The sequence below is a fragment of the Giraffa tippelskirchi genome, chromosome 4 (assembly GCF_054371585.1).
Source record: "Giraffa tippelskirchi isolate mGirTip1 chromosome 4, T2T-mGirTip1v1.2.pri, whole genome shotgun sequence".
In the NCBI taxonomy this organism is placed as follows: Eukaryota; Metazoa; Chordata; class Mammalia; order Artiodactyla; family Giraffidae; genus Giraffa; species Giraffa tippelskirchi.
The window spans coordinates 137206269-137232193 of record NC_137278.1 but is presented as its reverse complement, the minus strand read 5'-3'; the positions used below and the strand labels follow the sequence as shown (position 1 = coordinate 137232193).

The 25925-nt window shown below is 37.7% G+C and overlaps 1 protein-coding gene across 17 annotated transcripts in view; it reads left to right on the top strand.

Annotated features, from left to right (window-relative positions):
* The window catches only part of TMEM117 (transmembrane protein 117), a 543516-nt gene that overhangs the window by 279724 nt on the left and 237867 nt on the right, over window positions 1–25925 (top strand). For 10 of the 17 annotated variants that reach the window (XM_081593589.1, XM_081593588.1, XM_081593586.1 and 7 more), the window contains one exon: window positions 13333–13432. The exons of 1 other annotated variant lie outside the window; for it this stretch is intronic. In XM_081593589.1, the coding sequence (XP_081449715.1) occupies window positions 13333–13432 (100 nt within the window). Of the gene's footprint in view, window positions 1–4111; window positions 4470–6278; window positions 6771–13332; window positions 13433–25925 lie in introns of those variants that run through there. 6 more of the 17 variants (XM_081593596.1, XM_081593597.1, XM_081593598.1 and 3 more) reach the window with 6 other exon arrangements.

The following is a 25925-nucleotide window of genomic DNA, read 5'->3' as shown; positions in this document are numbered from 1 at the left end:
TCCTGATGGGTTTAATTTTTTGTCGTTAGTAAGGTTCCCTCTTACTTTACAATAATATTTTTGCCTTAATTGATGTTACTATAGCTATACCAGATTTCTTTTTGTTATTGTTTGCATGTTACTTTTTAAACATTTTTTACTATTTTTCTTTGAACACTTATATAGTCTTAGTTTTGGTTGAATTTTTTGTTTGTTTGAGTTCTTTTTGTCATCCGAGACCTTAGTTCCCTGTGTGTGTGTGTGCGTGCTAAGTCGCTTCCATTGTGTCTGACTTTTTGCAACCCCACTGACTGTAACCCACCAGGCTCTTCTGTCCATGAGATTCTCCAGGCAAGGACACTGGAGTGGATTGCCATGCCCTCTTTCAGGGGATCTTCCAGACTCAAGGGTTGAACCCATGTTTCTTGTGGCTCCTGCATTGCAGGCAGAGTCTTTACTGCTGAGTCACAGAGGAAGCCCCTAATTCCCTGACTGGGGATCACATCTGTGCCCCCGGCATTCAAAGTGTGGAGTCTTAACCACTGGGCCACCAGGAAAGTCCTGTTCTATTTTTCATGTGCTGTGCTTAGTTGCTCAGTCATGTCCAACTCTTTGCAACCCCATGGACTGTAGTTCACCAGGCTCCTCTGTCCATGGGATTCTCTAGACAAGAATACTGGATTAGGTTGCCATTCGTAGACAGCATATAATTGAATTTTTGCTTTGCATCTCAGGAAAGTATTTTTATTCTATCTGTACACTTTTTCTCTGCTTTTTGTATTGTCTGTTTCCTCTAAGTACCTCATTTTTTATTTAGTTTTGAGCTTTTTGGTTGTTAAAAATTTACCTCAAATACATGGTAATGTGTGAAGTGTGTTCATTCTCAGTAGTGAGCAATAAAAGATGATTGGAACGTCTCTGTGCATAGACAGGCTTGTGACCAGTAAGACTCGAGTAGAAGGGGATTGTAGTCTATGGGAATTGGCTTATCTCACTGGGTAATCCTCAACTGTTAATGACTTTTGGGGGAAGGGCAGAACTGGTCAATTTTTTTTGAGATGAGTATAAATAGTATTTTAGATAATGGGACTCACTGTTTAATATAAAAAAATTTTAATTTTTGGCTTCTGTTTTCATTAAGGTGTCTAACTCTGCTTGAATTTCTCCATATATTGCTAGCAAATGTCCTTCTAAGCTAGGTGAGACACAAGTCATTTTCTGTGTTTATTGACTGGAAGAAAGTACATAAACTACTTACCATGCAGGATTTCCAATCCTATTTTAAGTTCCATCCTTTCTCTCTCTTACATCCAGAAATGCTGAACCTCCTCTAGTCCCTGAGTATTGTCAAGATTCAGAAACAGAATTGGGTCCTTCCTTAATATCCCCAAAGAATGTAATACTACAGGGCAAGTTGAAACCATCATTTCTCAATCTGCTTTGTAAAAATTTTATTAATATTTCTCATTTTCTGTTATCACTTCTCCCACTTTGCAAGTTTGTTCTTCTCCTCCCATACTGTCATATTGTTTGAGTTTGGTGAGGAGAAACACATCTTCTCACTCCACCAAGTTCACATGCAATCCTGCCTCTGAAGTACTGTTATGTATGGCACCAAAGAGCCTCCTGGAAAATAACACTGAATAGGCAGTTAAAACAAGGATATCTTACTTAAGGACAATGGGCAAGTGTTGAAATGGAAGGACTTATATGAATAAATCATAACATATTTTATTCCTGTCCCCATGGATTTACACATGAATCCTAAGGTGAGAGAAGATAATTGCAAATCATTGATACAGTAATTTCTCTGATGATTAGTGATGGTGAGCATTTTTTCATGTACCTATTAGGCATTTGTATGTCTTATTTGGAAAAATGTCTATTTTATAGCCTGTGAAGCAAACATTGTAAAAATCAGAGAATGAAATTCTTTATTGTGCAATCAAAAGAAGTTATATAATTAGTGAAATTGCAGAGCAAATTTACAGAGCAATAAAATTGATCTCACTTCTAATATGAAGCACATTTGATAATAATTGGGCATTCATAATTAGGCTGAAGAGATGCCCCATGAGTGAGTCTGACTCTTAGATGGAGGGTCCAGGCCCAGAGATGTTTGAGGGCAAAAGTGTGTGCTAGTTGACACATCAGTAGGGTTTAATATCTGGAAAATATTTAAGAGTCCTATATTTGCTACCCTCAATCACCCATACTATTGGCAAACTCAATTCTAGACTCCTCTCACAAGCTTCTGTGAAACTTTCTCAGCTCTGTATTCTTTACTGTGATGTCTACTTATCTTTTTGTTACCTTCTCCTGACACTTTGTTAGGAGACTTGTGAAAATCTTTGATCTGTCAGAAATGCATCCTCTACTCTAAGCTACACTTTATCTGTCTTTGTTTAGTCTTTTGTCAACATGTTTTATTTAAAAATCAAGCTCCCTTTATATTAGCAGTCTATTAGATGTAACCTCTTATCTACTTTTTATCTGTTAAATGCACAGATACTCCCTGTCACTCAGACACCCTCTCATTGTGTGTCCTGCATCTCAATGGAGACACATTCAACATATTGGTGTTAGCTAAAATATGCATATATGTTATTTTTAACTGAGGAGAGGAATCTTATTTTAAACTTTAGCACATTTAGAAAATGTGTATATGTAAATGGTACATTGACATTTAAACAAAGTTCTCCTCATTGTCTGGAGCAGCATCATAACGAGTGGGCACAATACATTTATCCTTGTTCTCCTTGTTCTTTTTAGGAGGAGTCTGAAAACTAACCTAAGTCTCTCAGCCAAAATGATGATCCTTTTCCTGCAGCACATTTAAGTGGCATTCCTTTCTAAAAGGAAAAAAAAGTATTGTTAAAACCGAACAAAATATTCAAAACTGCATTTTTAACCTCTAAATATTTTACTTGGAGAATAGTTAAGGGCTTCCAGGTGGTGCAGTGGTGAAAAATTCACCTGCCAATGTAGGAGATGCAGGAATTGTGAGTTTGATCCCTGGGTCAAGAAGATCCCCTGGAGTAGGAAATGGCAACCCACTCCAGTATTCTAGCTGGGAGAACCCCATGAACAGTATGGAAAGGCAAAAAATATGACAGCAGTATATGAGCCGACCAGGTCAGAAGGTGTCTAATATGCTACTGAGGAATAGTGGAAGGCAATTGCTAACAGTTCCAGAAAGAATGAAGCTGCTGGGTCAAGCAGAAATGATGTGCAGGTGTCTGGTGGGGAAAGTAAAGTCTGATGATATAAAGAACAATATTGCATAGGAGCCTGGAATGTTAGGTACATGAATCAAGGTAAGTTGGACATGGTCAAGCAGGAGATGGCAAGACTGAACATCAACATTTTAGGAATCAGTGAAATCAAATGGATAGGAATGGGTGAATTTAATTCAGATGACCATTATATCTATTACTGTGAACAGATACCCTTAAAACAGATGGAGTAACCCTCTTCTACAAAGCTACTCTAGAAAGAGTAGAAAGCTGAGTGCTGAAGAATTAACTCTTTTAAACTGTGGAGTTGGAGAAGACTCTTGAGAGTCCCTTGTACTGCAAGGAGATCAAACCAGTCAATCATAAAGGAAATCAGTCCTGAATATTCATTAGAAGGACTGATGCTGAAGCTGAAACTTCAATACTTTGGCCACCTGATACAAAGAATTGACTCATTGGAAAAGACCCTGATGCTGGGAAAGTTTGAAGGCAGGAGGAGAAGAGACTAACAGAGAATGAGATAGTTGGATGGCATCACCAACTTGATGGACATGAGTTTGAGCAAGCTCTGGGAGTTGGTGATGGACAGAGAAGCCTGGCAGACTGCAGTCCATGGGGTCGCAAAGAGTCAAACATGATTGAGTGACTGAACTGAACTTAACCGAGCCCTCATAGTCAACAGAAGAGTCTAAAATGCAGTATTTGGGTACAGTCTCAAAAACGACAGAATCGTCTTGGTTCATTTCCAAGGCAAACCATTCAACATCCTAGTAATACAAGTCTATGCCCCAACCATTGAAGCCAAAGAATCTGAAGTTGGCTGGTTCTATGAAGACCTACAAGACATTCTAGAACTAACACCAGAAAAAAAGATGTCATTTTCATCATAGTGGATTGGAATGCAAAAGTAGGAAATCAAATATGCAGAATAACAATGCAGGTGATGAATAGATTCAAGTTTGGCCTTGGATTACAAAATGGAGCAGGGTAAAGGCTAACAGAGTTTTGGCAAGAGAATAGGCTAGTCATAGGAAACATCCTCTTCCAACAACACAAGAGATAACTGTACACATGGACATTACCAGATAGTCAATACCAAAATCAGATTGATTATGTTCTTTGCAGCTGAAGATGGAGAAGCTCTATACAGTCAGCAAAAACAAGACCAGAAGCTGACTGTGGCTCATATCATGAGCTCCTTATTGCAAAATTCAGACTTCAATTGAAAGTAGGGAAAACCACTAGGCCATTCAGGTATGACTAAATCAAATCCCTTATGATTATACAGTTGAGGTTGTTAGTTGCTCAGTTGTATCTGACTCTTTGCGACCCCATGGACTGTAGTCCACCGGGCTCCTCTGTGGAATTCTCCAGGGAAGAATACTGGAGTGAGTTGCCATTTCCTTCTCCAGGGGATCTTCCCGACTCAGAGATTGAGCCTGGGTCTCCTGCATTGCAGGCAGATTATACAGTGGAGGTGATTAATAGATTCAAGTGATTAGATCTTGTAGACAGAATTCCTAAAGAACTATGGTTGGAGGTTCATAACACTGTACAGGAGGCAGTGACCAAAACCATCCCCAAGAATAAGAAATCCAAGAAGGCAAAGTAGTTGCCTGAGGAGGCTTTTCAAATAGCTGAGGAAAGAAGAGAATCAAAAGGTAAGGGAGAAAAAGAAAGATATCCTAACTGAATGCAGAGTTCCATAGAATAGCAGAGATAAGATGGCCTTCTTAAATGAACAATGAAAAGAAATAGAGAAAATAGTCAATGCTATGGTTTTTCTAATAGTCACATATGGCTGCGAGAGTTGGAGGCTAGGGTGCCAAAGAATTGATGCTTTTAAACTGTGATGCTAGGGAAGACTCTTGAGAGTCTCTTGGACTTCAAGGAGATCAAATCAGTCAATCCTAAAGAAAATCAATCCTGAATATTCATTAGCAGGACTGATGCTAAGGGTGAAACTCTAATACTTTGGCCACCTGATACAAAGGGTTGACTCACTGGAAGAGACCCTGATGCTGGGAAAGATTGGTGGCAAAAGTAGAAGGGAGCTGCAGAGAATGAATTGATTGGATAGCATCACCAACTTAATTGACATGAATTTGAGCAAACTCTGGGAGGACAGAGGAGCCTGGCATGCTGCAGTCCATGGAGTCACAAGGAGCGACTGAACAACAAGAACAACTCTCAGAGGATAGAATGTCGTCACCAGTAATTACTGGGCTTTTCTTCATTCAACCTCCTGGAAACAGATTTCCTCTTTCTCTCTTTGAGTCTTGATTCTAAATTACCAGGAAAAGGAAAAGTAGGCTATCAGCAAATTTGATTGTAACAGTATGTGGGTGCCTGCTAGGTCGCTTCAGTCATGTCTGACTCTGTGTGACCCTATGGACTGCAGCCTGCCAGGCTTCTTTTCCATGGAATTCGCCAGGCGAGGATACTGGAGTGAATTGCCATGCTTTACTCTTATCACAGTGTATCTATGTTCAAAGCCTACCCCTGTAACTCTGTGGACTGGGGAAATGTGATAATGGGTTGAAGAAATTATCACACAAGAGGTGCTGGACGATAATTCAGGAAGTGATACCTAACTTTGGGATGCTATTTCTTTCCTCTTGGAAACTTCTGAGTTTACAAATATTGGGTCCCTGATCTAGCAAATAGGGAGACTATAGGGATAGGGATTTACTTAGTGAGTAATGAACTATGTGAATTTACTTAGTGAATATGAACTATGCTTATGTAATATAAATTCACGTGCTACAAGAAGGGCTTCTCTGGTGTCTCAGATGTCAAAGACTGTGACTGCAATGCAGGAGACCTGGGTTCAATCCCTGGGTCAGAAAGATCCCCTGAGAAGGGAATGGCTACCCACGCCAGTATTCTTGCCTGGAGAATTCCATGGACTGAGAAGCCAGACGGGCTACAGACCATGGGGTCACAAAGAGTTGGACATGACTGAATGCCTAAGCGCACACACAGCACATCATAACTGTTTCATAATAGATATGCAAATGAAGGATAGATCTCTGACCTACTAGCTCCCATTTCCAAAATAATATAGTGGTTTCAGAAAAGCAAAAAAATGGAGAGATCAGACAAGATGGCAGAGAAGTAGGAAGTAAAATTTGCTTCCGTTCACAGAAACAATGAAAATATATCTACAAGTGGAATGAATCACACAGAACAGCTGCTAAGCACCAACAGAAGACCTCAGATGCCCAGGAAGACAAGAAGATCCTCACATAACTGGGTAGGACAAAAGAAAAAGGAAAAAGAAGGAATCAGAGTGGGGCCTGTGCCCTAGGGGGAAGCTTTATATTCCTTATTTCATGTAATCCTCAAGAAATCCTTGTGAGGGAAAGATATTCTTATTCCCATCCTACAGATAAGGGAATGGATTATTACCAAGCTAATCGTTTATCCCAGGTCATAGAGTGGGAAGCTGGTTTGTCAACTCAACACTTTCTGGTTCTAGGACTCCTGCTCTTCTAGTACACCATTTTAATTCCCCAGAATTTACCATAGTGGCAGTAAAGAATCTATAATAAGGTGAGGATAATCACAGAGAAACAGGAGGCTATTGTGTAATTCGGATTAGAGATGGTTATGAACAGAGTTAAGATATTGGTAGCAGTGATGACAGAAAAACAACCTAGTTTGAGAACCTATTAGAAGTAACCTTATAAAAGGTTACATTTGATTAGCCAAATGTTGGGGGTAAAAGAGAGGGAGGAATTGATGTTACGCTAAGGTTTCTGTATCTACAAATGAATTTCACTGAGTAGGCTTGAGCGAGACAAGGAATGAAAGGAAGAGTTGATGTAATGTGCATGTGTTAGCAGTCAGGGTGGGTTTGTACAATAAATACCCCATCTCCAGTCTTATATGTCTTCAGTATAGAAATTAGAGAGAATAAATAGCTAAAGTTGGGGAATTTGAGTTGGAACTTTTAATTTGTAAACATTTTTAGGTCCAGATGCAATTTTAGTTACTCTAGACTCTTCCCTGGTGGGTCAGTTGGTAGAGAATCCACCTGCAATACAGGAGACCTGCGTTCGACCCCTGGGTTAGGAAGATCTCCTGGAGGAGGGCATGGCAACCCACTCCAGTATTCTTGCCTGGAGAACCCCATGGAAAGAGGAGCCTGGTGGGCTGCAGTCCGTGGGGTCGCAAAGAGGCGGACACATGACTGAGCGACTAAGCACACACACAGTCTCCTTCTAACAACTGTCTGCAGCAGTTGTCACCTTCCAGTGAATTTTGCTCCGTAGCTTCATACCCTAGGTCTTTCCTGGAAAGTTCATGCACATGTATGGATCTCCTTCTAAGTTTTTCAATAGTCAAGAAGTAGAAATTTTGAGAAGAAATACTAAAATGTGATTATTTGGATAATAGTTGAAAAAGTGGCTGGATTAAAGACTTTTAATCATTTCATTACAAACAAAAAAATTAAGAAAGGCTAATATCATAATATGTTTGATTTCTGGCATTTTATGTAGACAGATTTTCACCTCAAGCCTTAAGAACACTTAGAATTTTTGCTTGAGGCACATTGTGTTTAATACAGGTCTGTACTCACGTTAAGTCAACTTCTTATCCATGATTTACTTGTGTGTGAAGCCCCCAATCTTGTTTATGTTGCCCAAACATGGCTGAGAGAGACAGCTGTGACATTATGGATCCAGCTGGCCACAGATGGATCTTCAGTGAAGCATGAATCCATTTTGGGTTGGTGATCTACGTTTACTGCCTCTTGTTAAACTTTCAGAGATTCAGCTCCTAAATCACCTGGCATTGACTGAATCCACTTACGTATAAGTAATAGACTGAAGTAAGCTGGAGCTTTGTTGCTTGTGCTCAAGACTCTCACCTGTAGGGCCAATTCTTTATATTATCATTTTATTGACTAGTTAGTCCATGTTAGAGTCTGTTTAGTTTATGGCCATTTAGCGCATAAGTTTCATTAGCTGCAATAAGCTTAGTAGCTCATGTTTTGAGGTTATGATAATTATGAGCCTTTCCAAGATTTTGTTGACGTTTCCACATTTATGTTATGGATTTGAGATTTCAGTTAAGCTTGAAATCTCAAGGAGAGGGGAATGAAGTTGTAGCCTGAAAAGAAATGATTTTAGAATTTTTAAAGAAAATATCAATGATAAATGTTTACCAGCAAGGCTGATAGGAGTGCAGGCTTTTTCAGATCTATGCATGGATAACCAGTTAAAGCACAAAGCAAAACAAAGATGTATGAATAGTTGAAATAATTAGCTAAAACTGAACAAAACTGAAACTGTGGCTCCTAGCAAATAAAATTTAATTTTGAATCAGTTTCCAAAAACTCTTGGTGTATAAGCTCCATAACTTCACTTTTTCATAGTCCAATGTGATATTCAAACTGGCCAGAATTGCTAATATAAATATATGCACACTGTGTCCTTTACAACCTGAGTAGAAAATACTGTTAAATGTTAATGGATATGCAAATCAGTGAACTCGTGGTTGAAAGTTTTTATGGCAGGGACCTGCCATATTTGTAATTCTTCTTTACATTTGTCCAGAGCAGCAAAATTTAGAATAACTGCCAATTTTTTTGATACAATATAGCCTTTTTTTTTAAAAAAAAGCTTCTCTCATGGCTCAGTGGTAAAGAAGCTGCTGCAATGCAGGAGACACAGGAGACGCGGGTTCAATCCCTGGCCAGGAAGATCCCCTGGAGAAGGAAGTGGCAATTCACTCCAGTATTCTTGCCTAAGAAATCCCATGGACGGAGGAACCTGGAGACTTTTAAAATTTTGTATCAGGCATTAACTGATTTATAGTATTGTTAGTTTCAGGAGTACAACAAAGTGATTCAGTTATACATACATCACTTCCTTTTCAAATTATTTTTCCATTTAGGTTATTACAGGTTTTTGAGCAGAATTCCCTGTGCTGCACAGTAGGTCCTTGTTGTTTATCTGGTTTAGATATAGTAGTATGTATATGTCAATTCTAAATTCCCAATTTATCCCTCCCTCTCTGCCTTTTATCCTTGGTAACCATAAATTTTTTTTTACATGTGTGACTCTACCCCTGTTTTGTAAATAAGTTCATTTGTATCAGTTTTTCTTTTAGATTCTGTATATAAGCCATATCCTATGATATTGGTTTTTCTCTGTCTGACTTTACTTACTGTAATAACCTCCAGGTCCATCCATGTTGCTGCAAATGACATTATTTCATTCTTTTTAATGACTGAGTAGTATTCCACTGTATAATATGTACCACATCATTTTTATCCATTCATTTGTCAATGGACATTTAGATTGCTTCCATATCTTGGCTATTGTCAACAGCACTGCAATGAATATTGGGGTGCATATATCCTCTCAAACCATGTTTTTCTCTAGATATATGCCTAGGAGTGGAATTGCTGCATTATATGGTAACTATATTTTTAGCCTTTTAAGGAAACTCCATATCGTTCTCCATAGTGGCTGTACCAGTTTACACTCCTACCAAAGTGTAGGAGGATTTTTTTCCCATACTCTCTTTATCATTTATTGTTTGTAGACTTTTTGATGCTGGCCATCCTGACTGGTGTGAGATGATACCTCTAGGTAGTTTTGAGTTTTATTTCTCTAATATTATGACTAGCGATGATGAGCATCTTTTCTTGTGCCTGTTTGTCATCTGTATGTCTTCTTTGGAGAAATGTCTAGAATAATAAATTTTAAATATCACTCTTCACCTTTAAATATATTAATTAATTTATTCTTCATTAAATCCTCTATGCTATGTCCTCTGCTTTATCGTGGCATCCAGTACTCACCATATGCCCACAGCCACAGAGGAGGGACATTCTCCTGTTTTGTGCTGATGTATCTTTCTACATGAATATAGGATAGTTATTCTGCTGTCAAGGAAATACAAATGTGTTGGAGAAGTGAGGTAAACACAGAAAACAATTTGAAAATATGTAAAAGTTCTTCATGTCAATCTTATTTTATTGCTATTTCTAGAGTTTAGTATATATAGGTTTACCTTTGTAATATATCAATAAATATGTATAACTTGGGTCACTTTGTTAATTCATAAATTAAGCAGATGTTTACTGATTACTTACCACTTGTAGGCAGTGCTCTAGGCTCTGGGATATCAACAGTGGAAAGAATAGATAAAAATGACTTGCAGACCTCCTGGAACTTATGGCCTAGTTTTAGCTACTATTTACTCTCTTGGTTTTCGGGATCTTGATAGGATCTTGTTTCTTGACATCCTAGTAACTTTTGATTGAATGATGGATTTTAGAAATAAAAATATATAATATTTTATTCTTCTTGAAAAGGTTCATTTTTTCCTCAGTTAAGTGCAAAGAATAGAAGCTGATCACCTTAATTCAGTTATGAAATGGACTGGATAAGGGTTGATTTACAGTTTCAACAAGGACCCATACATCATGGGTTTTCTTTAGTTTTCCATACCCTTGTATATCCTGGGCCATTCTCTCAGAATGTTCTGAACTATAATAGTTTCCTCAGCATGAGGTAGCCAGACCTCTGCTATACTTTATAGAGACTTTCTCCCATCCAAGTCCTAACCAGGCCCAACCCTGCTTAGCTTCTGAGATCAGAAAAATGGGGAACATTCAGGATGGTATGGCCGTAGACTATAGAGACTTTCTGCTTAGTCTCTCAGCATTCGTTGTGCACAAGTTCACAAGTTCATAATTTGGCAAAAGTCTTGAAAGGAAAACTGGCTGTGTATCTTACTCTCTTCTGAGCATCTCCTTTCTGACAAGAATCTTGGCTCCTTAAATTTCAAACATTGCATCTTTAACCTACTGAGACTGTTCTCTGCCCAGGCAAAATCCAGGTTCTCATCTTCTTGCCTTGCACATGGAATCAGCTAATGTCCCCAGAGAAAATACAGTTGACTTTTCCATAATGCTCGCCAACCTGCTATCTTGGTTTTTCTCCTCTTCATTGCTTCATCAGCTCTTAAATGACTTTAAGCAGATTTGGGGAGTTATTTTTATATTTTGTTTAGTTTTTTTAGGGTTTTTTGGCTGGATCATTGGTCTGTTGCATGCTTACTATCTCATACTTATTTTCAGATACTGAAATAGAAGAATTATGCCTTGTCTTACATATATCTATACAACCAGAAAGAATGTAGCCAGGAATTTCTATCCTAGCCCAGTGTATTCTGAAATTAATTGGCAGAGTGAACAGGCAGAGATATAACATTGAACAAAATCTTCAAAGTAGGTGTCATTGAAAAAGCTGGACAGTTAACAGAGCTAATACTCTATAGTACCCTGAGTCCAGTGACCAAGAGCTGCTTAGATGGGTGAACTCAGTATAAGTGGGAATCCAAGACCTGATGGTAGCTCTAGGGAGTTGTAGCTTCTGGATGCTTCTCTTGGCTTCTTATTATGAATTATACCCACAAGAAGAAATCCTTGATTGTCATTATCTTATTAAAATACTGGGGAACAGAGATATTCTTTGTGCTTTTTTATATCTCTACTAACAGTTGTAGGAAGAAGGTATAGCACAGTAGTTAAGTGCATGGATTTGGGAGCCAATCAAATTTATATTCAAATCCTGTCCGTTTATTGGATGCTCAAACTTGAGAAAGTTGCAAAAGCTCTCTAAAGCCTTAATTCCATATCTGTGAAATGGGAATAACAATACATTTCATTGTTCTGATATGAAAGTTGATGGGGACTGTGTTTTTAAAATGCTAATAACAATCTCTAGCACGTTGCTAGCATGCAGTTTTTGGTAGCTAAAGTTTTTTTTTTTTTGGCTATTATGGAAACACATAGAATAAGACCCAGAATTTTGAGGTGAGACCTTAAGATAGTTACATAGCCTCTCCAAAGTAAGTAGATGAAGCACATGGGAAAAGAGTTGTTTTAAGAATTCATAAGTTTGGTTTTTGTTGTTAAAAAACTATTTAAGTATCTGTGTCTTTTATAGATAAAAAAACTATCTGAAATGACTCTAGAAAAAATAACTGAACTGGAAGCAGTTTAACTCTCAATGACTTCAAAAATGTGCTTCTTCATAGTTTCAATAGATAACTAACAAACATTTATCCACTGCGTATTGTTTTAAAGTTTATCTAAGAAGAATTATGTTCAATGGGTACTGTAAGTTGTATAGGTATTATCATGTTTAAGAAAAGGAACAAAATTTAAAGTAAAAGAAAACTGAGTAAAAAAATACTTAGAATTAAAAAATATATACAGACAAATTTGGTTCCTAGGTACCATTCATTAGTTAGGTGGTATTGATTGAGCAGGGTAAGTGACGTTTTTGAATCCCAGTCTTCTTAGTGAAATTACAAGTGGGAAAAATGATATTTAGGATTTTCTTGACTATCAAATGAGAAAATGAAAATGCTTAATAAGCAATAAGCATGATCTTATTATCTGTTTTTAATAGTCAGGTGTACCTTTGAACCTTTCTTTGAGCTGTGAGGAATATAAACTTGTGTTTAATAGCAAGCTAACAATAACTAGCTGTGCCAAAAGAGTGATGAAGTGGAATCTGGCCATTGCTATTAAATAATAATTTAAGTCACATGTATTTGAGTAAAATTTTACATCACTTCCCTACGTGGAAATTTTTCTCAGATCTTGATTTTCTTCTGAACATTATTCAGCTATGACATTATACTTAAAACTTACTCCCAGCATCTTTTCAATAGTTCTGACTTTGAGAAGACAGAACTGGAGGAAAGTGAGCTCTTCTCTTCCTTTCTAGTTACTCTAATTCAGGAATTGTTTCTGCTCTCCTCATACTTGAGTGAGCATGGTATGATGCCTTTGCTGAGTATTTCTGTTTGATTTTCCAAAAGCTGTTGTCAGTCCTACAGCTCAAAAATGAAAGGCACATGGTAATTGGTGTAGCCACAGTCAGTTTTCAAATCTAATTGGAACTGACCCAGCCACCCTCAGAGCTCTTCCTAGCCTTTCAGATTTATAAGCACATCTGGTGAGACAAAAGCAAGAAAGTTTGTTAAAAGGGGGAAAATTCTCTTTTGAGTGTTGCTGAACCAGAAAACTTTGACTGTATGGTTCTCTGAGTCTGGACAATGTCTTGTGTGTTTGTTTCCACAGGGCATATATCATTACAGACTATATGGGCATCCGAAATGAAAGTTTCATGAAATTAGCTGCAGTAGGGACCTGGATGGGGGACTTTGTCACAGCTTGGATGGTAAGAAATTTTAACTTCACCCATTTCAAATGTCAGATGGAAGACATGCTCATAATGTTATACACACTATTTTTCTTTTTAAACCAATAGCCTCGTGAATTATTTTATTTCATGTTATATTTAAAATAACATTCCAAAGTGAAAAAAGAAGGATCTTGTTTTCATGGTTAGCATTATTGCATTTGTGCAAAGCCCTCAAACCTGAGAAAGTCTCGTTTATTTCATCAAATTTAAACAGTCATTTCAGTAACAGGCTTGTTAGATAATCCAAATTCAGTTATCCCTATTTTTCCAAGCAGTAGGTCACTGGAAATGCTGAGCTCTAATTGTTGGTCTTCCTGTCAGCCCAGCCCATTTTTGACATAGCAGTGCTGTTTATTTTGTTACATCATTCCTCTGTCCTCCCAAGGGTTAAAGATACAGTTTTATTATCTCAACTAATGTGAATTGGATTTTATTCAATACACACTATTTTTCATGGTTTAGGACAGAAGTTACCTCTTTTGCAAGGGGGGGAACAAATTCATGAGAAAGACAAATCTAGAGATTATATGCAATGTCTGTTTACCTCAGGAAAAAACATCAGTACAATTATAATACTAATGATGAATGTCTATTGAGATATATTTATATATAAAGTACATATATATGTGTATATATGTATATGTATAGACATGTATGTGTATATATGTATATATATGCATGTATATGGGACATACACATTCATCAAATTAATGGAAAGCTCTTCTGGGAAATTTTAAATGATTTTATAAGGATTGTTTTCTTGTTTTGAACATGCACACTTTTAAGGTAAGAAATACTGTTTGGGCTGTCTGATAAGACATATGAAGTATCTATAAGGACTTTAAAAATGGTTTTCTGCATTTCTTTTCCTCACTGAACCTACTAAATTAATGGTAACTAAGGAGTTCTGAGAGGTATCTGTTTTAGTCTCTTTTGTGCCTTATCAGTCTTTGTGTCTGCAGCAATTAGACAAACCATGTTTCATGCTGGGCTCATCTTCTAGGAGAGTAATTTCTGTATCTAACCACTGAGTTAATTAAAGACACTATGTAGCTTAAAGGCTCTGGGTCCTATAAGTTTATAAGAGCCTCAGAGTGCAAAGAATGTTGTTGTTATTGTTTAGTCGCTAAGTCTTGTCTGACTCTTGCGACTCCATGGACTATAGCACATCAGGCTCCTCTGTCCATGGAATTCTCCAGGCAAGAATACTGGAATGGGTTGACATTTCCTTCTCCAGAGATCTTCCTGATCCAGGGATCGAACTTGCGTCTCCTGCTTGACGGGCGGACTCTTTACCACTGAGCCACCTGGGCTTATAAAAATGGAACACTTTAGCATTCTCTGACACCTTTCATAAGTGTAGTTAATCCTAATTAGCTTTATTCAAATTCATTCACTTAAAAATGAGAGGACCTACCAAAAGAAAGATCATGCCCCAAATAAACACTACTTGGCAGGGACATGCCCTATAGAGGTGTTTCTGATACTGCTGGGAGATTGTCACAACTGTTACTGCCGTTTCTGTTCACAGCTTTGCTTCTTACCTGAAACAGGCGTTTTCAGGGTATAGGAAACAGTTATTTCTTAATAGCTACTACTGTCATCATTTTGCAAGTGACCATAAAAGTATCAAGTGACCATAAAAGAGTTTGCCTAGCCTGTTTTTGAACTCCCTCCCTCCTCTATTTAATTTTAGAATGTTATCAGAACCCATTACCAGATGCTTTCCATTTTATTAACTTTAAAATTGAAACTTGAAAATGTTATTTGTTTGTAAGCACTAGAAATAGGAATGAGAATAAGCTAGACATTAAGACCAGGCAGCCTTATCTATTTCCACTGGGAAAGACTATTTAAAAGGAAAGATCCACTTTAAACTCGTAATTTCCTTAAAATCTGAGGTGATGCCTTTTGGAAATTTTTGCAGTAATTGCGGATTATGATTTTGACTCATTTTATGATGGCTACTTAATCAAATGCAAAAGAGAACTGGATCAATTCAGAAATTTGGATTCTCTAATCTTGCCACCTATGGTTTGACTTTCCACAAATAATATACAATCCTTTGAGCCTTAGTTTGCACATGTCTTAAAAAGGGTTAGTAGTTAATATTGGTGCTCCTGGTTTTTTTGTGAAGATTAAATGTGTGGTCCTGGGACCAGACTTAAAATGCTGATATGTAAGGGAGATATAAGTGCTTTAATGTTATTGTTCATGTTTTTGAGCCCCCACCCTCTTGACTGGTTCCAGTCCCTTGAGGTAATGCAAAGGAAGGTCATCGATCCAAACCTTAGGCTTCGGAGACTTTCTATCCTTCCTATGAAGCTCCAGGAGCATAAGAATCCCACCTTATCTCAGACCTGGGGTCCAGGCATTTGAAATTTTCTACCTATTGCCCACGCTAGAGCAGACGAAAACAATATGGTACATCCCCTTTTCACCTCTGCCTGACACTGACCCTTACCAAAGGCAGGGGAGAAGCAACAGACTAACGAAACGTAAGATCTGCTTTGACTTTTGCAGGTTCAGGTCAGCCATTTGATACATAAACCGTTTTCTTTTCCATGATGACACCGTTATTTATTTGTGACCCAATTCCACCCAACTTCTCCTCTGACTTTCCCACAAAATTGGGTTTCCTAGGCCATGTAGGGGTTTCCCAGGTAGTGCAGTGGTAAAGAATCTACCAGCAATGCAGGAGATGTAGGTTCAGTCTCTGGGTCAGAAAGATCCCCTGTAGAAGGAAATGGCACCCCACTCCAGTATTCTTGCCTGGAAAATGCCACGGACAGAGGAGTCTGGCAGTCTGCAGTCCATGGGGTCACAAAGAGTCGGACACAACTGAGCAACTGAGCACACACACATACACAGGCTATATATATAGCTATGCCTGTATTTACTGGTTATGTTATTTTTATAATTAAGCTATTTTTCTTTTGAACCATAAGGTCGGGCACAATGTCTGGGCAGCACCGAGAGGCAAATGCAGGGTACGACTTTGACCAAAGACCTTTAACCCTTCCTGATTGGATTTCTACCATGCAGTCTTCTGCCCTACTCTTGTGGTTTAAGGGAATACCAATAATTCCACAGTTCAATCTGTAGTCTTTCTCTCCATCATCCGGATTATCTTCAGAGTTTCTCTTAAATTTATTACTTTAACTTCTTCTATTTCTACTAGCTAACCTTATAACTTTTTACCTTTTCCTATACTGTAGATTAAGACTGGATTGAGAGTCAAGAAAACTGTGTTACAAGTTTAAGTCAGCAAACCTTCTGAAGTCTCTCATCTCTTCCTTTCTGTAAACCGAGGCAGAATCAAAATCCCTCTCTGCTTATGTTATCTGAAAAACTGACCTTTCCCCATTAGTCACAGGGACAGAGAAGGCCAAAAAAAAAAAAGCTTTCTCCTGATTTGAAAGTTCAGTCACACAGAGAGGATTCCCAGAGCACATCATTTCTATTCCCATTTCTATTCACTGACTAGGCAGTACATTTCCATATAAATATTTATATGTCTACATATGTGTGCATTGATAACATTTAAAAAAATAATAGTTTTCCTCATGAGAGGAGCTTAGGGAAGCTTTGACCTTCATTTGTCCAAAGAATTCTCATCATGAAATGAATATCAATGATGAAGGTGACTTGTGAAAAGCAAGTGATTATTTACATTTCCGATAAAAGTATGCCTTTCAATATATTTTAAAAACAGAGAATTTTTCTCCAGTGGAAATAATTCAAAAGTTTTCCTTGGTTTTAAAAGGCACATCAGAACTGATGTAATCCACAGGTGAGGCCAATATGAACCAATCTGGCAAAAATCTTTGTCCCTCACACTACTGAGTGTCTGGCTCTGCTCAGTTCAATTACCTGGCAGTCCTGGCTATTCTGGACTCTGTGGTATGCCTTGGGCAGAGGGTGATGTGTCAGGGCTAAAGTTGCTCTTTTTTTTAATAGATTTTTTTAAATTAGGATAAAAGAAATGTATAAAATGATCAGTTATTTAATTCAGCATTGAGCTGGGCCTTTATGTTAATAGTTGCAGAGAAGGAACTCTCTGCAACTGTGTTGCAGAGACACAAAAGCAAAAACACAGGTTCTTCTATGACACCATGGCCATGTAGCCCCATATCTGCCCACACTCTGTGCCATTAAGCAAGGAGTTGAGGAGGGTCGGCCAGTCCCATAGCACATGGCTTCAGCTTGACCGCCTCCCCCTTTGAAAGACAGAGGTCACAGCTCTGCTGAGGTATAAAGTGACAGGGGATTTTGAAGATGTGGTGATGGCACCTGCTTCTGTCCCTCACCAGAAGAAAAATCACTTCCTGTCTGCTGCTGCTGCTAAGTCGCTTCAGTCGTGTCCGACTCTGTGCAACCCTATAGATGGCAGCCCACCAGGCTCCCCCATCCCTGGGATTCTCCAGGCAAGAACACTGGAGTGGGTTGCCACTTCCTTCTCCAATGCATGAAAGTGAAAAGTGAAAGTGCTCAGTCGTGTCTGACTCTTCGCGAACCCATGGCCTGCAGCCTACCAGGCTCCTCCGTCCTTGGGATTTTCCAGGCAAGAGTACTGGAGTGGGGTACCATTGCCTTCTCTGCTTCCTGTCTATCTGTACCTAAATCATCATCCTTTTCCTCAGCCCCTGATTCCTCCTGCTCTGGTGACTTTCTTTTATAGCAGTAGGTGGTACATGGCTCATGATAGTGACAGGGACGTCACATTCTTGGTTTGAAGTTCATGGCTACATGCTTGCGTGTGTGCTAAGTTGCCTCAGTCATGTCTGACTCTTTGTGGCCATGTGCTCTATACTCCTCCAGGCTCCTCTGTCTATGGGATTTCCCAGGCAAGAATACTGGAGTGGATTTTCATTTCCTTCTCCAGGTGATCTTCCCAACCCAGGGATCAAACCCGTCTCTTTCGTCTCCTACACTGGCACATAAGATCTTTACCACTAGTAGAGAGGTGAAGAAGGATAAAAATAAAGTGAAAACAGTTCTGATGGTAAACACTAATGTCATGATAAAGCACCCTACATCATAAAACCACATACTGTGTGTACCAGGCATTAAAAAAGGTGCTCAAGAAATATTTATTGTGGGAATAAATAGATATATTATAAGAACACATGGCAGTAACTTCTTTATTTTCTTTTCTTGTTCAGTTTTGTCACTTTGTGTTATAAAACGGGCATCCTAAAGTATTGTAAAGGTGGAGGGATGAGAGCTGTACTGTTTGAGGCACTTTCATACGCCAGCTCCCTTCCCACCTTCTGACAGTAACGCTGTGCACTTCCTCCTGCTGAGCCTGTTTTCATAATCAGGAGGACATGAGCTAGGAAACACCCTTGAATGGAAGTAATCAATTGTTTTTAAAATTTTTATTAGAGCATAGTTGGTTTACAAGATTGTGGTAGCTGTAGGTGTATAGCAAAGTGCATCAGTTATACATATGTCACTCATTTTTTAAATTCTGTTTCCATATAGGCCATTATCTATTTTATATATAGTAGTCTGTATATGTCAACCCCAATCTCCCAATTTCCACACCCCCCGCCCCTTACCCCCTTGGTTTGTTTTCTACATCTGTAGCTCTATTTCTGTTTTATAGATGAGTTCATTTGTATCTTTTTTTAGATTCTACATATAAGTGATGTCATCAAATTTGTCTTTCTGTGACTCACTTCACTTAGTATGACATATATATATATATTCTTTTTAGTATTCTTTTCCATTATAAGTCATTACAAGATATTGATTGTAGTTCATTGTGCTATACAGTAGGTCCTTGTTGGCTATCTCTTTTATAGACTATGGGCTTAGTCGATCAGTTGTGTCTGCCTCTTTTGCAGCCCTATGAAGATCCTTTATCTGTGAAATTTTCCAGGCAAGAATCCTGGAGTGGGTTGCCATTTCCTCCTCCAGCTTACCAACCCAGAGATCGAACCAGCATCACTTACGTTTCCTGCAATAGCAGATGGGTTCTTTTCTACTAGCGCCAACTGGGAAGCCCCCAGTAGGAGTATCTTAATCCCAAACTCTTCGTTTATCCCTCACCCTTTGCTGCTTTGGTAACTATAAGTTTGTTTTCCATGTCTTTGAGTCTCTCTGTTTGGTAAATAAGTTCAAGTGTATCATTCTCCTGAATGGTGATGTAACCTTTTATACAATACACAGTCTTTGGCAATTTAAAGATTGAGCTTCTCAGATCCCACCAGAAGGTTTCTTGAGTGGTCATATTGCTTTCAGGGGCATAGTTCTGCTTGTGGGGGCAATGGAAGGAAACTAGGTTGAGATATATCCCTTCAACCACTTAATCAGAGAGTTTTTACTGTACTATATAAGACAGAAAATTGGTTAAACTTCAGCAGACAGAGGCAGAAATAATTAAAGAATGGTATATACTTGAAAATAATTTATACTTTTGGGTTAGTATTTATTTACAAATCTAGAACAGAATAGAGATGAGAAATATCTTTTCATCATTCAAGAGTAAAGTATTCTTTCTAGCTTAAACATAAAAAATACGAAATAAATTTTGTAATTATGAATATATACCTGAAAGTTGGTGAGTTTTTCTATTTTCCCATGTTTGTTGCATGCTTACTAAGGAAAGGGTGTGATTATTTGTACTATTTTCATTTCACCAAATTAGTCATAGTTTATTTAGTTCAAATTTTTCTGTTATATACACATCATTATTTTGAGGACTATCCTGCAAATGCTAAGTTTGTCAGTGAACACTAACCTAGAATATAAACAACACCACATCTAGCTTGTTATTCTTTTTGAAATTAAGTTTATTAATTTGTATTATGATCAATGCCAGTTTTCTAATTATTTCTTTACACTGATATTTCAAAATGACAGAATAAAGAGTATAATTGAATTGATTTAATATCTAAAATTAAGTAGCAATAATAGCTTTACTGAACTTCATAATAAAATAATTTAAACTGTGAAACATTGAATAGAAGGACCATAGTCAGCAAACTCATTGAACAAGTATATATGGAAACTGAAGGGAGAAGTCAGAAACCTGCATGCAGATTTAGAAGCAGCAGAACTGGACGTGGAAAAACGGACTGGTTCAAGATTGGGAAAGGAATACATCAAGGCTGTATATTGTCACCTTGGTTATTTAACTTATATGCACAATGTTGGGCTGGATGAATCACAAGCTGGAATCAAGATTGTGGAGAGAAATATCAACAGTCTCAGATATGCAAATGATACCACTCTAATGATAGAAAGTGAAGAGCCTCTTGATGAGGGTTGAAGAGTGAAAAAGCTGGCTTAAAACTCAGCATTGAAAAAACTAAGATCATGGCATCCAGTCCCATCACTTTATGGCAAATAGATGGGGAAACAATGGAAACAGTGAGAGACTTTATTTGGGGGGACTCCAAAATCACTGCAGGTGGTGACTGCAGCCATGAAATCAAAAGACACTTGCTCCCTGGGAGAAAAGCTACGACCAACCTAGACAGTGTATTAAAAAGTAGAGACATCATTTTTTGGCAAAGATCTGTATAATCAAAGCTATGATTTTTCCAGTAGACATGTACAAATTTGAGAGTTGGACCATAAAGAAGGCTGAGTACCAAAGAACTGATGCTTTGAATTGTAGTGCTGGAGAAGACTCTTGAGAGTCCCTTGGACAGCAAGGAGATCAAACCAGTCAATCCTAAAGGAAATCAGCCCTGAATATTCATTGGAAGGACTGATGCTGAAGCTGACGCTCCAGTACTTTGGCCACCTGATGTGAAGAGCTGACTCACTGGAAAAGACCCTGATGCTGGGGAAGATTGAGGGCAGGAGAAGAAGGGTGTGACAGAGGACGAGATGGTTGAATGGCATAACTGACTCAATGGAGACTTCTAGCAGAGACACTGGATATGAATTTGAACAAACTCCCAGAGATAGTGAAGGGCAGTGAAGCCTGGTATGCTGCAGTCCATGGGGTTGCAGAAAGTCGGACATGGCTTAGCAACTGAACAGCTATTGGAGCTGGACCCAACAGCCCAGTATTACTCTGAGATTTTTCTCTTTTGCTCTCTTTGCCTGTTCATTGAGGCTATTTCATGACTGTAGTCTATTCCGTGCTTGGTAAGTTTACATTGCTTCTCATTATTTTATACAGTGAGATTGGAAACTGAATCAATCATTTAAATAAGTAATATGCTATCTTTCTATGAAGATTCTCTCTTAAGTGAGAGACCACAGTAAAGGATATTCCAGTGGATTTGGAAGCACATTGAGGAAATGCCCTTCAGGGAAATCTGTAAAGAGATGAGAGAAGCAAGGGAGAGATGGGGAAGGAGGTGAGCAAAGATGTGGTCATAGTCTCAGGTAGTCTATCCTTGACTTGAACCACTGGGCAGGTTTTGTGTTCCTGGGTACTGGAATGTACCAGTAGGTGAAGGGGACGTAGGTGGGACACACCATTGACTATAACACAAAAAACCCAAGAACATTATACTGAATGGCACCCATAACTATAAAAAAACATTGATAATAATCAAATTCATTTGATTATTTGATTGAAATGAAAAACCTAAGGGAGGAAATATTTTTTACATTTCCATTTTATTCTTTAGAAAATTTAGAGGGAACCAAATATGGTCATTTTGACTTTGCATGTATAAATATTTTAATGTATCTATAAATATTTTAGCATTGTGTTTCATGTTCCTTCAAAATAATTAGTTCTTTTACTAAAAAATTAATAAGACAGGAGAGTCTAACCTCCTATTTTCTGATAGCATCACAAATGGTGATCAAGAGTCTTTTACTTTTTAGGGCTCTTGGATTTTTAAAGTACTAACAGAATATGATGTAAAAAAAAAAGGATTTCTGAGTAAAATAGATTGTAGTATAGAATATAGATATTTAAGAATAGAAGCACAAAGTGTCTCTACTGTAACTTTCCTAAGCCCAATATCTATCAGAAATTCCATAGTATGTTATACTATGTATGTAATTTATATTTATTTGTTAAAAATTTATGGAATATATTATTCTAAGCATATGAAAGGTACCAGGAAAGTGCATTGGATTGAGCTACATTAAGATGTGAAAGACACTATGGGCATCTCTTATAGAGAGACACTCCCACTAGAGGCAGGAGATGCTCACATTCATATTTTCCATCCCTAGCTTAGTTTCAGCATCTTTTCATTATACTGTATTACTAGTACTTGGTTTGTACTTCCTCAAAGCAGGTATCCTTTTTGTCTGCACATTTGTTGTGATTTTTCTAACACAATATTCCACACCTTTTAGAGCACCATTTATCAATCATTTGCCTGAGGTTTAAATAAAAGCTAAGAGACATTGATATTTTTTTCCTCTGGAAGTCCATTATGTAATGAAATGAATGCTGGTTATTAATATTAGCTCAGAACCCTCAAAAAAGAAGCTATGTGCTTCTTTATGTAGTAATTTTAAAAGTAGTTGGATTATTCCTCTTTTACATTTTTTTTTAGTTTAGTGCCTTTCTTGTGGGTCAAGCACTATTTTGTGTATGTGTGTGTAAAATTTCAGTTAGTTTTCAATGCTTTCAACTACTATACTATCCTGTCAAGTGAAATACTTTTCTTGAGGGTATTTAATCATAAACATTAACAAGACATGGAATATAGATTTGTTGGTTTGATAACTTTTTTCTGCCAGTGTGTCAATAAAATTTGTTTAGTTTTGTTGTTAGTAGGGAGAGGGGAGTGCATATCGTTTTAGGTACTAAGTGATAGTACATCACATCTCAGCCAAGCTAATACTTTTAAACTTTAGAAAACTCAGACGTTTTTCCTATTCCCTTTTAACAAATATAGGTGTTTGAAAGCATCTTATTTCTGAGACCAGAAGAAAGTAGAATAATAGTTTTATGTGATATTTTTAAGATAGATAATTCAGTTCCTGATTTTTTAAGTCCCAAGTGTTTTGTTTACATAAAATTGTTATCCTTTAGCGGTGGTTTGCCCCAAAGAGTTTTTGAGCAGTAAAGATTTTTATATTCACAGTGTATGTTGCGTTTGTAGTTAAATGTTCTCTAAACATCAAAATGAAATTTATAGCAATGAAGTGCTAGTACTTATGTTTCACTACTGTTGTTTATAAAAGCTAGTACATCATATTTCAAGAGACTGAAGTAGTTGAGTGAGCAGAGGGAATATTTTGATAACGAATGATTAAGTAAAACCATGTTTGCCATATATTCTTTTCTGTTCTTATATATCTGAAATCTGACTGGGAAATAAGGAACTTCCTTTTGCTTTTTATCCCAGACCTAAGCTTGACACCAGTATCCTTCACTAGACTACCAGTTGCTCAATGAAATACCTTATGTAGCCTCCTGAACATGATACTGCACAAAGAAAGGACTCAACCGAGCATACAATAATAATGGAACTTATCAGTTAAGTATAATATAAAATAAATGACCTTTGACATTTATGAAGATATTAAATAGAACAGAAGATTAAGTTCACATCAGTTCAGTTCAGTTTAGTCGCTCAGTCATGTCCGACTCTTTGCGACCCCATGAATTGCAGCACGCCAGGCCTCTCTGTCCATCACCAACTCCCAGAGTCTACCCAAACCCATGTCCATTGAGTCAGTGATGCCATCCAACCATCTCATCCTCTGTCGTCCCCTTCTCCTCCTGCCCCCAATCCTTCCCAGCATTAGGGTCTTTTCCAATGAGTCAACTCTTCACATGAGGTGGCCAAAGTATTGGAGTTTCAGCTTCAACATCAGTCCTTCCAATGAACACCCAGGATTGATCTCTTTTAGGATGGATTGATTGGATCTCCTTGCAGTCCAAGGGACTCTCAAGAGTCTTCTCCAACACCACAGTTCAAAAGCATCAATTCTGCGGCGCTCAACTTTCTTCACCGTCCAACTCTCACATCCATACATGACCACTGGAAAAACCATTGCCTTGACTAGATGGATTTTTGTTGGCAAAGTAATGTCTCTGCTTTTAAATATGCTATCTAGGTTGGCCATAACCTTCCTTCCAAGGAATAAGCATCTTTTAATTTCATGGCTGCAGTCACCATCAGCAGTGATTTTGGAGCCCCAAAAAATAAAGTCTGACACTGTTTCCACTGTTTCCCCATTTATTTCCCATGAAGTGATGAGACCGGGTGTCATGATCTTAGTTTTCTGAACGTTGAGCTTTAAGCCAACTTTTTCACTCTCCTCTTTCACTTTCATCAAGAGGCTCTTTAGTTCTTCACTTTCTGCCATAAGGGTGGTGTCGTCCGCATATCTGAGGTTATTGATATTTCTCCCGGCAATCTTGATTCCAGCTTGTGTTTCTTCCAGCCCAGCGTTTCTCATGATGTACTCTGCATATAAGTTAAATAAGCAAGTTCACATCAGTTATTCTTTAGTGCTAGGTACCAGGGATCACAGAAGGAAAGTCAGGACACTACCCATACCAACTTAAAAATTCAAATTATTCTTGACTACTTTGCCGAGAATATATTTGAGAAGTATTACCTAAATTGGTCAAGTGATTGAGATGAAATAGGAAACCTGGAGAGTAGCCTTCCATTTTCATTGAAAAGAATAGCACCTCTCATAAAGGTTTTAAAATACATCATGAAAAAGATACTGTGAACCTGTAACTATTGAAGAAAAATGAAAGCTAATAATTTTCAAGATCTGAGTACTTTTTCCCTTGACTTATCATATAATTATCCTAATTCCTATTTGACATTTTCAATTTCAACTAGGGGTGACAAAATCAATGGAAGATTTTTGACAAATCCAACTGCAGATTCAAAAAACCATAATGTGTCTTATTTTGCTTCAATAAAGATTAGCAGAATGAATCAACTTTCTGTCTAACCATATGCTAGATATCTAAACTCATTTATTCATTAAATGAGTATTTATATAGTGACTTAGTACTTTACTATGAGTGCATGTTCAGTCGCTTCAGTCATGTCCAACTCTTTGCGACCCCATGGACTATAGGCCACCAGGCTCCTCTGTTCATGGAATTCTCCAGGCAAGGATACTGGAGTGGGTTGCCATGCCCTCCTCCAGGGGATCTTCCTGACCCAGGGATTGAACCCATATCTCCTGTGTCTTCTGCATTGCAGGTGGAATATTTACCCGCTGAGCCACCTGGGGAGCCCATACTTTACAACCTTATTATATAATGCTTTTGAGTATTAAAAGGGGACTAAGGATAATTAAAATTATAAAATTGTTAAATTTTTTTTTTTACCAACAAATTGGATTTACTATATTGGTGGAGATATAAAATGTCTTTTCGAAGACCATTTAAAATATTTTTTTCTAAAATACAAAAATAACATATATTCATGTATAATAAAACAAATATATATTTTACAAATCTTTTATTTTGATTATATGAACACTTAAAATACAAGCAGAATTATTATTCTTGGTACCTATTCACATATTTTACTTTCTTAATCTTGAAAGTCTC